At 32.4% G+C, this 18,398-nt stretch overlaps 1 protein-coding gene across 1 annotated transcript; it reads left to right on the top strand.

Moving 5' to 3' along the window:
* The first annotated feature begins 774 nt into the window (after positions 1-774).
* On the top strand, positions 775-3,322 carry LOC143071891 (complement C1q-like protein 3). Its single transcript, XM_076246562.1, has 3 exons — positions 775-861; positions 1,289-1,372; positions 2,793-3,322. The coding sequence occupies exons 1-3, from the start codon at positions 789-791 to the stop codon at positions 3,191-3,193; spliced, it is 558 nt and encodes a 185-aa protein (XP_076102677.1). The 5' UTR covers positions 775-788; the 3' UTR covers positions 3,194-3,322.
* Positions 3,323-18,398: the final 15,076 nt, after the last annotated feature.

Genomic DNA, 18,398 nt, shown 5'->3' with positions numbered 1-18,398 from the left:
ATATACTTTAAAAGATATCGTATAAACATACTATATAACAAAATATTAATTTTGTTACCTAACCACCGCCCGCGGAAGTAGTCAAGAACACATTATAATTTTTTCCAGGGTTGACAGGATACACGTTTTCGTTGTAAATTTTAATTTCACGTTTCTTATGCACGTAAATTTTATTAACAATGATTTCATAAAGTTTTTTGTTTGTTTTCACCTTACATAGGACCTTTTATAGGTTAAACAATACTTGGTCCTGTTTTATGAAGATTTAAGCCCAAGGATTTTTGGCACCTGAGATAATCAAGTTATTGATGGATTCGTGTTGCTCCGTCTTTAGTTTTCTTTTTTATGTTATGTTTTGAAGACCGCTTTTTTTTTCTTTCTTATTTTTCGTTTGGCCCTGTCATTATCAGTTCGTTCAAAACTGATGAGTTTTACTATTACTTAGTACCTGCTGCTTCTCTTCTAAGGATACAGAGGTCATGACAACACAGTATGATATCAAGCTAGCTAGGAAATACTTTTGAATTTTCATTATGGAAATTTCTTCAGATTCATTATATCAGAGTAAAATTATGCTTGTATGCTTGACCTAGAGCAAAAGTCCTCTTTTTGCAATATTTTTATGCTGTAAATTGTATTACTCTTTTGTTTAAATACATGAAATATGCGTGACAAAATGTAATTAATGTATCAGATAACAACAGTTTTACATGGCATATCATATAAAAAGGTCAAACGAAGGAACACAATTCATAGAACAAAACTAGCAAAAAATTGTGACAAGTAAAATGGTTTTGACATCTCTGGTGTTATTGTTATTGTGCATAAATGTTGGAAAAGCATTGGCGAGTTGTAATCCAGGTACGAATATAAATATGTAAGATGTTGACTGGTTTTGAAGTTGCATACACTGTTGTTTTGTGAGTTTTTCCTCGAAATATATGCTCATATAAGCTTTATCAAAAACAACAGTGAGCTCTTATTCATAGTATGAGTAAGATGAAACTAAATAATTGAAGCTTTTTGATATTAATGTGGCATATCAATTTTGTGTTTGCTTTGGCTAATTTGAAATTGTATGTCTTGTTCGATTAGGTAAAGGTTTGGCTATCGTTGAAATAAATACTATTGCTTGCGTGTTCATAGTAAAACGATTAAAAATTGTTCCAAGTCAAAATGCGGTATCTTTTATTTTAGGGAAAATAATTGCTTTTATTTCAGGGAAAAAATACTAGCGTGTGTTTTATTTCACTCAGTTTGTTAAATCTTAATGTAACTTTTTCTTCAGGAAAAACAACATGTGTGACAGAGGATCTTCTGCATATGATTATGAGAGCTGTGCCTACTTTAAAAGATTCCAGTTCAAAGACTGGTAAGTCCGCCTTACAGTTGAAAACGACAAGTAAAACAACAAAAGTTATCACACGCATATTATTAGGTTTATCGAATTATATGCCCGCTGTGTATGTACATTATTGTTATGAGAGTTATTTCTTGAGGAAAGAAAATTAGGGAACATTAAGTCATAAATTAAAAATAAAAAAAAAATCATAAGGGGTTCTGCGAAACGCTGTATCTCGTATGCGGTTGCTTTTTCAGTGTCAACGTGAATTGTTGACTTAATAAGTGAGTCAATTTATCAGTAAAATACAGAACTTCAAAAAATTTCAAACTTTTGCCATATATGCTTTTTTAGTCTAGAAGAGTTTCTGTACAAGTTTTATAAAGGTTTACAAATGGCTCATGTACATGTTTGTATCACTCCAAACTGTACTGAAATGTTAACAGCCATCTATCAGAAAAAATCTACAAATGAATAAAAGAAACATTTTTAAAGGTTTGCATCTGACATTATCTCTAAATCTTTAAAATGGTACTGTCAAAATATCATAAAACTCATATCATATGAAGGTTTGACAAAGTAATTAATGTGTAAAAAACTTTTACCCCAGACTGTAGCTATTTGTTAACAGTGAACAAATATGTTCATTTATCAGTAAAATATGGGAAAAGAATATTAAAATTTCCAAAACTTTGCTCTGCATACCGTTTATGTCATGAAAAAGCTCCTGCCCCCTAAAAAAAAAATATCATGAGCATTGCCAAAGTTATTGAAGACAAAATCAGAGGATAACTGTAGAAAAAAACCATGTAATTTGCAAAAAATTCGGAATTTTGGTCCTCGATGCTCTTCAACTTCGTACTTTATTTGGCCTTTTTAACTTTTTTGGATTCGAGCTTCACTGATGAGTCTTTTGTAGACGAAACACGCGTCTGGCTTAAACACAAAATTTAATCCTTGTATCTATGATGAGTTTATTTATTGGTAAGATAAGGAAAAAATGAAAACAAATAGTTTTATTTTTTTGTCCTGTATACTGTATTTTGGTTTAAAAGAAGCTGCTGTCCTAAGTTAATAAAATACCATGCATGTTTGACGGGGAACTTTAATCACAGACTTAACTTAAAACACCGACGCCAACGCCGATAACGGAATCTAGGATCCCTATGTTTTGCTTTAGCGAAATAAATTTCCTAAGCTCAACAAAAAAGAAAAACTAAAACCATTTTGTTTTATTTGAATTGAATTGTTGCATAAAATTATTATTTTAGACAATCATTATGAACTTCTTTGAATAGAATACATCATATCAGCGTTTTAACGTTCGACTCTATCAAAATAAATAAACTAAATAGTAGGCGTACCTCCTAAACAAATCTTCATGAATCTGAATAAAATGAATGTGCATCAATGAAAAAGGATTATGATAGACATTATTTTTGTTTTTTAGATCTCAAACGAAGACCAACATTTTTTGCATCGTTAAAAGCATCCCAGCAAACCCTGTCTGATATTAAGGATATTGTGAAGTTTGATGACGCAAAAATCAATATCGGTGGTGGATACGACTCAAGCACGGGAATATTTACTGCTCCACGAAATGGAATCTACATATTCTCTTGTACTATTGTATCAATTGGTGGCAGTGATGTTCAATTCCAGATTAACAAGAACGATCAGTTTTATACAGGAGGGTATGCCGCTAGAACGAATTATGGAGGTCAAACGGTGTACTCTATCATCGAGCTTAAGACAGGAGATCAAGTTTATGTTAAACACAGAACTGGTACAGTCCAGAAAGTGTCTGGAAATCACCATTCCACATTTTCCGGTTATCTTTTGTCCAAGTAACAAAATGTACTGTTCTCAATATACTAGCAACATTTTCAGGACTAAACCTACTACTTTAATTTTGAAATAACATGTACCTAATTCTTGGAAATTGATTTTTTTATTATCGAATAAAACTTAAACATAGGTTTTAAAGGGGCACTAGCTACGAGATATATAAAAAATGAAAAAAACATAATATTTTTTGTTCAATCATTAATGAAAGACAAATATTGAAATAATAATTCTCTTTTAGCAGCCAGTACGGGTTAATTTTGTCAAAATAAGCGAAGAAACATTGATAATGTATTATTCACTTGCAAGTGAATAATTCGACCTCATTAAATCCGTATTCGTGTGAACTTCAATTTAACCCCTTAGCGAGTGATGAATAACCCGTGAAGTGTGTGTATAATTGTTTAAAGGAAAATAATGTCAACATTGAAAGTGAAACAAAGGTAAATCATTTAACTGACTTATTCGATCCACAAAATCTCATTCTTATACAAGTAAAAACGATGATTAACATATATTTTTAATCTATAATATAAAATTAAACAGACATAGCAAAATGCAATTACACGAGTTCGCTTTCCTATTTATATCTTTATTTATGTTTGTATCATTTATATAGTCATCGGAAGTATTCGGAGGCCAACTCGATAATTAATTAGATGGCGTCAGGACTAAAAAACACACGAAACGAAGCTACATATTCTCGATACTATGCCATGTAAATTGCTTATTGTTATACTTTTTATCATTTGGATGGAGGTTTTACATATACTAGAATTTGAGTAAAATCAATGACCATGAATTTGACAGCTAGTGCACCTTTAATGGTTTTGGATTTAAATCTTATAGGGGTTGAAATCTTTTCTACCTTTTAGTGACATGGATCAGAACTACAGTTATCAAGCATTTTTTTTATCACTGATAAAAATGTGTCTATGCAGGCTTTATAATTAGGCATATTGTGTATGTTGCAGTGTTTCCCTGTGTAATTTGAGATTTGATTTCTTTCACACAAGAAATCAAGGATGTGTGATATAAATTCCACAAGTGCCCTGTTTGAACGAATAGTTTTCTTAATTTAATTGAAATTATCATCAAGAATTGTGCTGTTAACTAATGTGTCATAATAAACAAAATCCACTAACTAAAAATTGAAATTAAATATACCACTTACTTCATTTTTTTGTCATTTCGTCTGATGTTGTGTTGTAAAAGTCGAAGAGACAAGTACTTATTTTAAGAAATTGTATTAACTTTAGAATACGTTGTTTCATATTCTAAGCAAGAGTATGATCTACCTACCATTTCAGATTCTCTGAGATTACTTCTGATATTTAGTGGGGTTCTTATTGCTCAATATTTTTCTTTGTTTTATTCATACAGTGTTTGTCTCTTGGTCATTTTTGGTTTGGCAATGGCATTGTTAATTCGTTTTCGACATTTAGGTTTGATTATCACTTGTTATCATTCGCCTATCTTCGAAGGAAAAAGACACGAAACCATGAGATTTAAAGAAAGATATTCTTCGATGTTGTTTAAAAAATAATAATAATTAAATCAGTTTCATCCCATACTTTTCGAAGCTTTCTTGACTAAACATTAAACTGTTTCAAAAGCATCTTTAATGACAAATAACTCTTTTCAACAGTCATTAACGGAGCTGCATATTTGGTAAATGTCAAAAGGGATCATATAAATGAACTTCTTTCTAAAAAAATCCTTTAGGGTAAACAGGTTTATAATTTGGTACATCTGACACGCAATAAGTCTGTCATAATCGATATTGAAGAGCATTGAAATCCAATAAGTTTCAAAAAGATGTGCAAATAATTTTTAAGCCATAATGTTGACGGTATACTGTGAGAGATTGGTATTTCACATAACCTTTAAAAGTGGACATATTGTGACATATACAAAATGTATTCATTACATTATGCTGGTTTTTTGACGAATGCATATGGAACATATCCGTGTTTATCTTGTTCACGTACATTTTGAATAGACAATAAAAAAAAATGAAGTCTGCGAAACAATCTCAGAAATAACTTTAATGTTTCTATAAAATCTTTGTGAAATAGCTTCCTTGTAAGCAGAAACCCTCTCGCAAAGACATATTGATAGGTATGCAAGCCATGGAATGTAGTAACAACTTGTTGATATATACAGGTGCTGCTGTTATCTTTCGATACAAATATGGAAAAAGTAGAATAATAAAAAAAAACTGAACTCCGAGGAAAATTTAAAACGGAAAGTCCCTTTTCAAATTGCAAAATTAAAAGCTCAAACTCATCAAACGAATAGATAGCAACTGTCATATTCCTGACTTGGTACATGCATTTTCTTATGTGGAAAATGGCTGATTATACCTGGTTTAATAGCTATTTTAAGTTCTCACTTGTATGACAGTCGCATAAAATTTCATTATATTGACAACGATGTGTAAATAAAACAAACTAATTCAATAGGTAAAACAACTCAAGCATAGTTAACATTGTGTAATAATCTTAATCACTGTAAAAACAAACAAATATGTTACAAAAAACACAAAAATGCATATATACAAAGCACATTAGCAAAAATGAAAGACAAGAATACAACGGGTATATAGACCAAGCACTATAGCAAAAATGTATGACAAGAATACACAAGTTTTACAATCGAACAATAAAATGATGACGAAATGTATAAGTACAGAGACACTTCAAATTGATATCACCAAGAACAGGCTTTATATAATATTTATAAAGACAAATAAAAGTATATTTTAACACGTTATTAAGATGATAAACAGCGTCAGTACCCAGATTTATAAATTATATCTACAAATATATATGTACAGTTATTACATCTACTAGTACTATTGTTTAGTATCACACTCTCTCATTTACAATTAATTTACACAAAATAGTACTTATATACATTTTACCAACAGTTTACTAAAACTTCAATAAATATTTTTTATTAATATGACTGAAACCAGTTCAAATATTGACACATAATATAAAAAAAAATACATAGTCTATATCTAAATAAATGCAAATGTTTAAAAACAGAACAAAAAAAACAACAACACTCATATAACAAAATTTTTATTGTCCCTCAAGACACCAGCTAGTGCCTACGTGATCACATAGTGATCAGTAAATAATTCAGGAAAATTATGTTTACTATACCAACATTCCAGAATAATTCATTTTTTATTAGAAAATTCTATTTTATATTTGAAGTAAATGGCATCAAACCATGCATGGTGCTGGTTTATGTAGCTGCTTGAACCAATGAATTCTGGTGGTTTGCAATTTTCTTAAACTTGGTAACATTTTTCATGTTATTAATTTACCAAAAAGAAAATCGCAGGGAAAAGGAAATTTTGCCAATCAGACAACAAAAGATGGAAAAAAATTATCATAACAAACCAACCAGTTAAGAAAAGTTTAAATCAACTAACGATTTTGTGAAATATATCTGTATATACAGTACTTGATATGGATTAGCAGGCAAATCACAAATAAACAATCACATACGTTTATAATAGAAAATCCTTTGTAAAAACTATTAAAAAAAACATTATAAAAAACATAGAAAACCGTCTTTTGCTATATGAAAATGCAAAAATTGATATCAAACGACGTGTGATAGTAATTATTTTGCATACTTCTTTTAACGTACTTAACACTTCAATCACCATTGAAAACACGTCCGGAGCTAGAGTTTGATATTTGTTAAGTGATGTATTAGGTCAAACGTACTAATATTTCTAAACATAATTTGTGAACATCTAAACAAATCACTAGGAAATTTTGTTATCACAAAGTAGGTCTTTTCGTAGAAGATTTTCTCTGGTAACTTAATTCATTTCTTATTGTTTCTCAAATTATAAAAAAATCTGCATGTGCTGTTGTACATGTTAAAATGGAGAAAATAATATTTGTTTATGAAATAAAAGTTCCTCTTTGCCTATTTTCATCTTAAAAAAGTCTTTAAAAAATAGTGTATCAAAAGACGTGTGATTGTAATTATTCTTCCTACTTCTTTAAACTTACTAAACACTTCAATAACCCTTTGTTAATGTTAAAAATTTATCAATTTTCTTGTTGCTAATGAACCAATTCCTATCTCTATCTATTATAATGTTCAAGATAATAATAAAAAAAAAATGAAAAACTCCCTTAAAATTACCAATTCAGGGCAACAAACCATCAACGGGATGTCTGATAAATCTTGACCTGATAAACCTTTTCACGCCGGCAGATTTGCTCTTAATACTTTAGTTTCAGAGATACAAACTAAAACTGCATTTTACCCCTATGATATTTTTAGCCATGACGGCTATCTTGGTCGATTGGTGGGATCATCGGATACCATTTATTTAACAAGGTACCCTAAGGATGATTGGTTTAATTTTGCACAGTTTCAGAGGAAAAAAAATTTGTAAAAGGTTTGAAAAATATTGCAAAAAATTGTGAAAATCGAGTTAAAAGGGCATAACTCTATGGGGTCAATTGACAATTTTTGTCATCCTGACTTATTTGTAGAGCTTACTTTGCTGAACAATTTACCTTAGCCGTATTTGGCACAACTTTTTGGAATTTTGGATCCTCTATGCTCTTCAACTTCCAATTGTGAACTTTCCATTTCTAAGTAGCATCTTTCCAACAGCACCTGCATACGGGGTATATATCTCCCAATTGATACGATATTCCCGTGCTTGCATTTCCTATCATGATTTTCTTGATAGAGGGTTGCTGCTCACAAGGAAGCTATTAAACAAAGAGTTCCAAATGGTGAAGTTGAAATCATCCCTTCGTAAATTTTACGGACGCCATCACGAGTTGGTTGACCGTTATGGAATAACCGTTTCACAAATGATATCGGATATGTTCCTTACGTCGTAACTACAATCCCCTTCCCTTTCATGAATGTGACCTACCGAATTAGACTATTTACCGGATTTGTAATCACATAAGCAACACGACGGGTGCCACATGTGGAGCAGGATCTGCTTACCCTTCCGGAGCACCTGAGATCACCCCTAGTTTTTGGTGGGGTTCGTGTTGTTTATTCTTTAGTTTTCTATGTTGTGTCATGTTTACTATTGTTTTTCTGTTTGTCTTTTTCATTTTTAGCAATGGCGTTGTCAGTTTGGTTTAGATTTATGAGTTTGACTGCCCCTTTGGTATCTTTCGTCCCTCTTTTTGTATTGTTTGGCTTTATAACTATTTTGATATGAGCGTCACTGATGAGTCTTATGTAGACGAAACGCGCGTCTGGCGTACTAAACTATAATCCTGGTACTTTTGATAACTATTGATATTTATAGTTCAATTCTATTCATTATAATATTCAAGATAATAATCAAAAACTGCAAAATATCCTTAAAATTACCAATTCAGGAGCACCTATCCAACAACGAGTTGTCTGATGTGTCCAAACATTTTAAAACAGATGAACATTTTTACCAAATGTCAGATTTGTTGTAAATGCTTTAGTTTAAGAGATATAAGCCAAAAACTGCATTTTCCACATGTTCCCCATTGTATTTTATGATAAAATTAAAACCGTTTATATAGTTGTATAGTACACAAATATAATAAATAATGTGGGGCCTCGGTGGCCGAGTGGTCTAAGTTGTTACCACTGTAATCACTAGCCAGTCAACACTAAGGTTGTTAGTTTGAACTCCGCTGATGCGGGTACACTAGACTCCATTCTTAATTTACTAGGATTGGCAGTTTTCCTGTCGAAGGTAGGTGGTTCTCTCCGGGCTACTCCGGCTTCCTCGACCTTTTAAAAAGGCCGCCACAAAATTGCCCAAAAGCGGTGCTTAGAATACCAGATTCAGAAAGATACAATTTGATACAAACAAGAGTGCATACCTTGAAATGTCTCGCCTTCTTAAATAAACACTGATGTTATGTTGATAGTCCTAAATATTAAGCTTTACCACAACTATCAAATTATCTCAACATGATTCAAGAAAATGTGGTCGTTGTCATATAAACCAAAAAAGAAATACATGTGCACCTTACAATTATTCAATACACTAAATATAGTTGACCTAGTGCTTATAGTTTCTAAGCTAGACTTACCAAGAAAACTAAACATTGACCAATGAACCATGAAAATGAGGTCATGTTCAATTTAATCATGCCAGGCAGACATGTAAAGTTTACAATTCCTCTATACAACCAATATAATTGACCTAGTGCTTATCTATTAAGAAAAACAGACCAAAACACAAAAACTTAACACTGAACAATAAACCGTGAAAATGAGGTCAAGGTCAAATAAAAGCAGCAAGACTGACATGTACATCATAAAATATTTCCATATACCAAATATAGTTGACCTATTGCATATAGTATTAGAAAAAAGACCAAATTCAAAATCTTAACTTTGACCAATGAACCATGAAAATGAGGTCAAGGTCAGATGACACATACCAGCTAGACATGTTGTTACGGCCAGAAATCGCCTTTAAATTGTAGCCAACAAAAGACACAAATCAATAATAAAATTTAACAATATTTATTATACAAAAGTTTACAAGAAGTATTACACAAATATTACTGTCAACTTAACTGTCAAAATATGAGTCCAATCTTTTATCTTTATCTGTATCCGGATATCTTTCGGAATCCAATCTGAATATTACGTTCACTACTAAGGTCACAATCCAGTATGATGTTGTTTGTAGAATAAAAATGTCAATCCAAATGCTATGAATATTAATGTCTATCGATGTCTAAGTCCAAATCCAAGAGTTATCGTTTAACTTTAGTGTCTGTATATATATAGTTGTCATGGAAGATTCTAGAACAGTCTATAATGGAACATCCTAGAAAGTTACAACAGAAGTTTCTAGTAAAAATGTAGAAGTTTATATAACCCATCTTTTATTAGGATCATTCTGGAAAGTTCCAATCATTCTGTAATTGTTCCAGAGATTTCTAAACTGCACAGTTCTAAGATTATTCTGTAAACAACTATCAGGCCACACAAAACAAATCAGGCCAACATAAATAAATACAATAATTACAATATCATAACACCTCCCCTCTTAAAAGAAGTTTTAGTGTAACAAAAACTTATCATGAATAATATGAACAAAAATACATAGTATATACAAAGTGTTTTAATAAGCTCTAGATAAAGCATCTGCTATTACATTATCCTTACCCTTGATATGTTTTACAATTACATCATATTCCTGTAACAATAAACTCCACCTAGTCAACCTCTGATTCTTGTTTCTCATTTTATGTATGAAGGTGAGAGGATTATGATCAGTACAAACAAGAATAGGATATACAGTGGGATTCAAATATACATCAAAATGTTGAAGTATTGACAACATTGGTCAAGCAAAATTTGTGAGCAAATTTGATTTGTTGAAAGGTTATTGGCAAGTTCCATTGACACAGAGAGCTCGTGAAATATCAGCTTTTGTTACACCAGATGGCTTATTTCAATATACTGTAATGCCGTTTGGCATGAAGAGTGCACCAGCTACATTTCAAAGAATGATGAATAATGTTATAAAAGATTTAAACTGTTGTTTTGCTTATATTGATGATCTAATTGTATGTAGTGATAGCTGGGAACAGCATTTAACACATTTGTATAATACTTTTGATAGATTGTCACAATCAAATTTGACTATTAACCTGGGTAAAAGTGAATTTTGTCAAGCCACTGTTGATTATTTAGGGCATACAGTTGGCCAAGGTCAATACAATCGTCTATCCTTGGAATCGGATAGGAATCAGATTTTGAGACTGAATTTACTTTTCTGAAATCAGTCACGAAACGAAAGGTTTTATCTGGTTTTGGCACAAGGAGACAAGGAGAGCTCCATTCACTGCTACTCGGCTCAATAATATCATTGTCAAGCATATATTTAATTTCTTTTCTCATAGCTTCAAGTTTGAGTGGATTGAGCCGGTAAGGATGTTGCCTAATTGGAGAAGCATCTCCTATATCAACATCATGACAAACAGCAGTGGTTTTGTTTGGCACATCTGGAAAAAGATTTTTAAAAGAAAATACCAAAGTTTTTATTTCTTCTCTACGATCAAAAGACAGATGTGAAAGTTTTGAGTCTAAATTTGACAACATTTCTGAATTATTCAATCTAACTGTCTCTTCCATAGTTTTAGAACTTAAAGGTGGTTCAATTACATCTGGTTTGTCATGATTGTTCTCAAATTTAACCATGCCTAAAGTGGCATTTGGTTTACTCTCACATTCATTAGTACGCTCAAAATATGGCTTTAACATATTAATATGACACACTCTGTTTTGTTTACACCGACCTGGAGTTTTTACAATATAATTCAAATCATTGATTTTACTCTCTATTGTATAAGGACCACAATATTTAGCCTGTAAAGGATGTCCAGGGACTGGCAAAAATACAAGTACCTTATCACCAGGCTCAAAAACTCTATCCCTGGCATCTTTATCATACCAAATTTTCATCTTGTTCTGTACATTTTTTAAGTTTTTCTGAGCAATTTGACAAGCAGTATACAATTTTTCTTTAAATCTAGATACATAGTCTAAAAGATTCAAGTCAGTATGTTCAGTAAGCCACTTTTCCTTAATCAATTTTAACGGTCCCCTTACAGTATGGCCAAATACCAACTCAAAGGGACTAAACCCAAGGGATTCTTGAACAGCCTCTCGGACTGCAAAAAGTAGAAAGTGAACTCCATCATCCCAGTCTCTGTCAAATTGAAGACAAAAAGTTCTAATCATGTTCTTCAATGTTTGATGAAAACGTTCTAAGGCACCTTGAGATTCTGGATGGTACGCACTTGATCTATACTGAGCAATCCCTAACTGGTACACGACTTGCTGAAATAAACCTGACATGAAATTTGATCCCTGGTCGGACTGTATAGACTTAGGAAGTCCTACTAACGTGAAAAATTTGATCAGAGCTTTGACGATAGTAGGTGTTTTGATATTTCTTAGCGGAATAGCCTCAGGAAAGCGAGTAGATGTACACATGATTGTCAATAAATACGCATTTCCAGTTTTGGTCTTTGGTAAAGGTCCAACGCAGTCAATTAGAACTCTGCTGAAAGGTTCATCAAAGGCTGGAATAGGCAGAAGTGGTGCTGGTGGTATTTTCTGGTTAGGCTTACCAACAACCTGGCATATATGACAGGATTTGCAGTATTCTGCAACATCATTTCTAAGTCTTGGCCAGTAGAAATGCTGCAAGATCTTAAGGCAAGTCTTTCTTATACCTAAGTGTCCAGCCAAGGGGGTGTCATGGGCAAGACCAATAATTTCTTGCCTATAAACTTTAGGCACCACCACTTGGTATATCACTCTCCATTCCTCCTCTGGGGTAGCATCAGGAGGCCTCCACTTCCTCATTAAAATGCCGTCCTGGTGGTAATAGCATTCGGCCACTTTGTCTGCTTCCTCCTGTGGTTGAGCCCGCTGGTTGAGCTGAAGAACCTCAGGGTCTTTATGTTGTTCTTCAAATAAATTCTTTCGGTCTAATGAATGGCTGTTTACGTTTGGCCATGGCATAATAACATTCTTGTTAACACTAGGTGGTCTTATTATGGCCTTTTCTGAGCTACCAGGACCTTCAATGTCAGCTAGGAAAGTGTCAGAAAGGTCCATGTAATCAAACTGGTCTTCTTGCAAATTCTCATCTTGTTGTTTTCTAGCCATCGCCCTAGTAACAACACAAGCTGGATACAATTCAGCATCATCTTCAGGTGATTTAACATCCACCACTGGTTCACTGGTAACAATTGGTTCAGCAACCACTTTGTTCCTAGCTAGATCATTTCCTAGCAATAATGTAACACCCTCTACGGGGAGATTAGGACGAACACCTACAATAACTGGTCCAGTTATCAAATCTGACTTCAGATAAATACGATGGAGAGGAACATCTATACAACCTAACTCAACACCTTGTAGCAAAACGGAGGCACCAACAGAAGTCTTCTCGGACAAAGGCAACACACCTTCTAACAACAAAGACTGAGAAGCTCCAGTGTCCCGTAAAATCTTAATAGGCTGAAGAGTGGTATCATCAACAATAGAAATAAACCCATCAGACATAAAGGGTTTATATTCCTCCATGTAATCACAAAAACTGGACTTAAAAGCCTGACTCGCAGGACATTCCAACGTACTGGTAATATAAGGTGTCGTACAAGCACTGGACTTCGGCTTATTATCTCGTTCATTCTTCTTCTGGAGTCTAAAACAATCAGCCATCAGGTGACCATTTTTCTTACAATAAGCACAAATCAGTGACTTCTTCTCAAAAGTATCAAATTTTGGACTAGACATATTATAACTGGACTGACTCTTATTCTGTGCAACAGGCTTACTATCAGTACGCTCAGTGCTTTGATTTTTGTAATTTCCACTTGAAGTATTAACATTTTGACCCTTGAAACTTCTTTTATGTGAAAGGGTATAATTATCTGAAATTACAGTTGCATCATGTATTGTCCCAACAGTTTTGTCGTCTAAATGTGTTTTTAAGTCTAAATGAACACATTGTTTGAACTCTTCTAATAACATCAATTGTCTTAGGTTATCAAAATTGTTATCTGTTTTCTTTGAAGTAAGCCATTTATCAAATAGATCTTCTTTTTCCCGAGCAAATTCCACATAGGTTTGTGAATCAAACTTTTATAAGATCTAAATTTCTGTCTATATGCTTCTGGTACTAGCTCATAAGCTTTCAAAACTTCCTGTTTCACCGTGTCATAATCGGAACTTTTTTCTGATGGAAGTGCGGAGTATATTTCAGCGGCTTTACCCTCAAAAACACTTTGTAGCATTGTAGTCCAATATGGCTTTGGCCAATTCAAATTATGAGCAATTTTCTCAAACTGTGGAAAATATTTATCGACTGTTTTTTTCACAAAATCTGGGAACCAAACGTATGTTTTTTGCTGCATCAAAATATTCTGATTTCGACTGGACTTTAGTGTTGTTTTCTTCTTTGACCATTTCAATTTTCAGTTTTTCCATCTCTAGCCTTTCTCTCATTTCAAGTTCTTTTAATTTTAATTCATCTTCTTTTATTTTCTCCCTCTCCTTCATTTCCAGTTCTTTTAATTTAAATTCATCTCCTTTTTCTTTTTTCTCTATTTCCAACCTTTCCTTCATTTCCAGTTCTGCTTGTTTTAATTTAAATTCATGTTCTTTTAATTTGAGTTCATGTTCTAATTCAAGCTGTTTTAATTTAAAGGCGTCAATATTGTCTACCTTAAGTTCAAGAGCCTCTTCACCTAAAATTTATGTGTCAACTAATTTGTCTATAACCAAATTTTTTATAATTTGTTTTCTCATAGATACTTTAAAATCTAATTTCAGATGTTTAGCGAGCAACACCAATTCCTCTTTCTTTAAATTATCAAACCCCTCCAGGTCTGGCGTTTTCAAAAATTTACCGGCATCAAATGCCATTTTGTAGAATTTTGTTGGCTAGTTATAATAAAAATACTGAATAAATTTTGAATAAGATATTTTCGTGATCCCGGACGAGCCCCCAATTTCTGTAACGGCCAGAAATCGCCTTTAAATTGTAGCCAACAAAAGACACAAATCAATAATAAAATTTAACAATATTTATTATACAAAGGTTTACAAGAAGTATTACACAAATATTACTGTCAACTTAACTGTCAAAATATGAGTCCAATCTTTTATCTTTATCTGTATCCGGATATCTTTCGGAATCCAATCTGAATATTACGTTCACTACTAAGGTCACAATCCAGTATGATGTTGTTTGTAGAATAAAAATGTCAATCCAAATGCTATGAATATTAATGTCTATCGATGTCTAAGTCCAAATCCAAGAGTTATCGTTTAACTTTAGTATCTGTATATATATAGTTGTCATGGAAGATTCTAGAACAGTCTATAATGGAACATCCTAGAAAGTTACAACAGAAGTTTCTAGTAAAATGTAGAAGTTTATATAACCCATCTTTTATTAGGATCATTCTGGAAAGTTCCAATCATTCTGTAATTGTTCCAGAGATTTCTAAACTGCACAGTTCTAAGATTATTCTGTAAACAACTATCAGGTCACACAAAACAAATCAGCCCAACATAAATAAATACAATAATTACAATATCATAACAATGTACATCTTACAATCATTCCATACACCAAATATAGTAGACCTATTGCATACAGTATAAGAAAAACAGACAAAATCACAAAAACTTAACAATAACCACCGAACCATGAAAATGAGGTCAAGGTCAGATGACACCTGCCAGTTTGATATGTACACCTTACAGTCCTTCAATACACCGAATATACATGAGGGTAAGGACAATGAACATGTGACAGACGGAAATTTCGTAACATATGGCATCTATATACAAAGTATGAAGCATCCAGGTTTTCCATCTCGTAGATATAAAACTTTTAAGAAGTCAGATTACACCGCCGCCGCCGCCGCCGCCGCCGCCGGATCATTATTCCTGTCGAGCTTTCTGCGACAAAAGTCACAGGCTCGACAAAAATCATTTAGCAAATGTATTTAGGAACAGTTAAATAAACAAATGGGAACGCATGTAAAATATAAAAGCAAATCTTATGGTTCTTTTAATTCACTTATCTGTCACTTCTTCCGCGTGCTCTGTTTTTATTGTTTAATAGGGTCACGATCCGAAATAAAATTCGGCAACAAACTCAGAAATTAATTAGCTTGCGATCAAAAACTTCTAAATGAAACTTCATTTTGCCGGTAATACGTTATAGATGTGTAATAAATATATCACAACGTGCATGCAAGATTTAGTTTAGAATATATGCATGCATGCTTTGACAGCCATAAAAAAAATCGAATTTGTTTTGCGTTTTAAACAAATATCGCAGATTTTTCACAGATTTTGAAGTAGAATTTCAGCTATTTACATTTACGATCCGATACTTTCACGATAATTTTTCTCAATATCCGGAAAAACAGCCGTGAGGGCATTTCTATACTATTCTGACCCTGGACGGTTACATACCATAAATTAATTTCCCTTTGAGTTTTTTATGACATTTTTATATATTTTTTTTCAATTGCACCCTGTTATTTGCCCAAACTTTTGTGTGTTAAATGAACAGTACATGTTCAAAATATATCCGAGTTTATACTTAATTACAACTTTTTTTTTGCAGACATCATAGTCTGTTTGGCAGTTTAAAGCCAACAATATGGAATGAGTTTTACTTATTGTTGAAGGTCGAACGGTGATCTATAGTTCCGTAAATCTGCTTTATGTTGGACAGTTATCCCATTAGCCATCAAACTACATCTCTTGGCAAGTATGTTGTAACATCTTATAAATTGACTTCACATAAGGCAAGCGGGGCCTCGGTTTCAGAGTGGTATAAGTAGTTACTACTGTGATCACTAGCTAGTTAGTCAATTGACTAGGTTGTCAGTTTTATTATCGAAGGTCGATGGCTTTCTATGGGCACTCCGGCTTCCTCCAACAATAAAAACTGACCGCCAGGTAATAGCCCAAATGTGGTTTCTTAAAAAGTGGCGTTAAAACACCAAATTTCAAAAATCAATGACTTAAGGCAATATACACGTTGTTGGAGGATATTTCTTATTAAGAGTTCATCAACGCAGATATTCGTAGAATTCGACGTATTCATAAGTCTACTACATCTAAATGATAAATTCTGTAAAGATACCAACACTCCAAGTTGATACGATGTTTTTTTTTCTGCCATAGATAAGTGTCGTTATAATAATAAGCCAATAATATAGGCAACAGTAGTATACAGCTGTTCACAAGTCATAAATCGATAGAGGGAAAACAGATCCAGGTTACAAACTAAAACCGAGGAAACATATCAATTATAAAAGGAAAAAAAATAACATTATTCTCAAGTATCAGATGTTCTAGTTAATCAATCTCTAAGAAATACGTTAACATCAAGTCGGATCATTCCTTTTTAACTTGAATACACTTTCTTTAATCAGGCAATAAAAATGTCAAAACATATATAATTCCTTGGTTATACATATTTAGTCTCCTTATCTCGCATGTATTTGATGTGATATTGCATTTTGTATGTTCTGTTGTATATTGATAAACAAATATAATCCAAATTGCTATGATGATAAAGAGTATTTGATTAAATCAATTTGTTTTCTACTTCCTATATTAAAGATCAACTCGATACATGATTGCAGTGTGCGTATATTATTTAATTCGGACTTTGAATGTATGGGTTGGTTTTATCTTTCCTAGACCAATATGGTTTTGATGATGAAAAACAAAATCAAACACAAAAACCATGTAACACACTTTATATCAAAATTACGGTTTCACATCATAGATGAATGACAGTAATCTGCGGATAAAGAAGGGCAAAACAAATTTCCGCCAAAAATTCTTTTTATAGATTGTATTTAATAAATTTTGTTATTCAATATATGTTGAAGAATACAAAATACAGTAATATCCCATCTTTTTTCTATTTTTTGCGGTATCAAATACACAATAAACCATTAAACTCTGTGTTTAAATTTATTCTGACTGCCACCCAATTCGAAACAGATATTTTTATAGACAAGACAAGACTAGACAAGACAATGTATTACAACTTAGGCACACGTATGGTGCTACAAGAGGATAACAATTTTACATAAACAATTACATAAATACTTATACATTTACAAGCAAGACACACAATAAATAAATTAGTGATATCATACAATATAATTGAAATATACCATATTGGATTGATTTGTTTGCAATCTTAATTTCAACGTGGATAATAAGAAGTTATTGTAACATTTTATGAATAATGAAAATATTTTTTCAAAATGTCTTTCTCTAGACATTTTTCATAGATGAGGACAATAATATGTACAGTCATGAAATATTTGTACGTTTGAAGATATTGCATTTAATTGATCCCTGTCTTTGGGAGGCATAATATTAAAATTGGTTATGTACCGATTTACTGTAACTCAAGATTTTTCCATAAACCTTAACCTTTTTTTTTACTTGCTACAATTTATTTGAAACCAACTATTTATTGGAAGCAATTTCCATTCTCAGAGATAATAGGATCTTTGAATTATTCAAACATAAACTACAGAATATGTTACAAGAGAAAAAACAATTACATCAAGAAGGATGACAAAGCTAGCTAAATAAAGGCAACATTAGTATACCGGTGTTCAAA

Source organism: Mytilus galloprovincialis, chromosome 4, assembly GCF_965363235.1.
Source record: "Mytilus galloprovincialis chromosome 4, xbMytGall1.hap1.1, whole genome shotgun sequence".
Taxonomy (NCBI): Eukaryota; Metazoa; Mollusca; class Bivalvia; order Mytilida; family Mytilidae; genus Mytilus; species Mytilus galloprovincialis.
This window is presented reverse-complemented; position numbering and strand designations above follow the sequence as displayed.

Excerpts from the sequence above, each read along its gene's own strand:
- LOC143071891 (XM_076246562.1), top strand. The coding sequence starts at position 789 with ATGGTTTTGACATCTCTGGTGTTATTGTTATTGTGCATAAATGTTGGA. Across the intron at positions 862-1,288 it reads ATTGGCGAGTTGTAATCCAG|GAAAAACAACATGTGTGACA; the intron begins GTACGAATATAA and ends CTTTTTCTTCAG. Across the intron at positions 1,373-2,792 it reads AGATTCCAGTTCAAAGACTG|ATCTCAAACGAAGACCAACA; the intron begins GTAAGTCCGCCT and ends TTTGTTTTTTAG.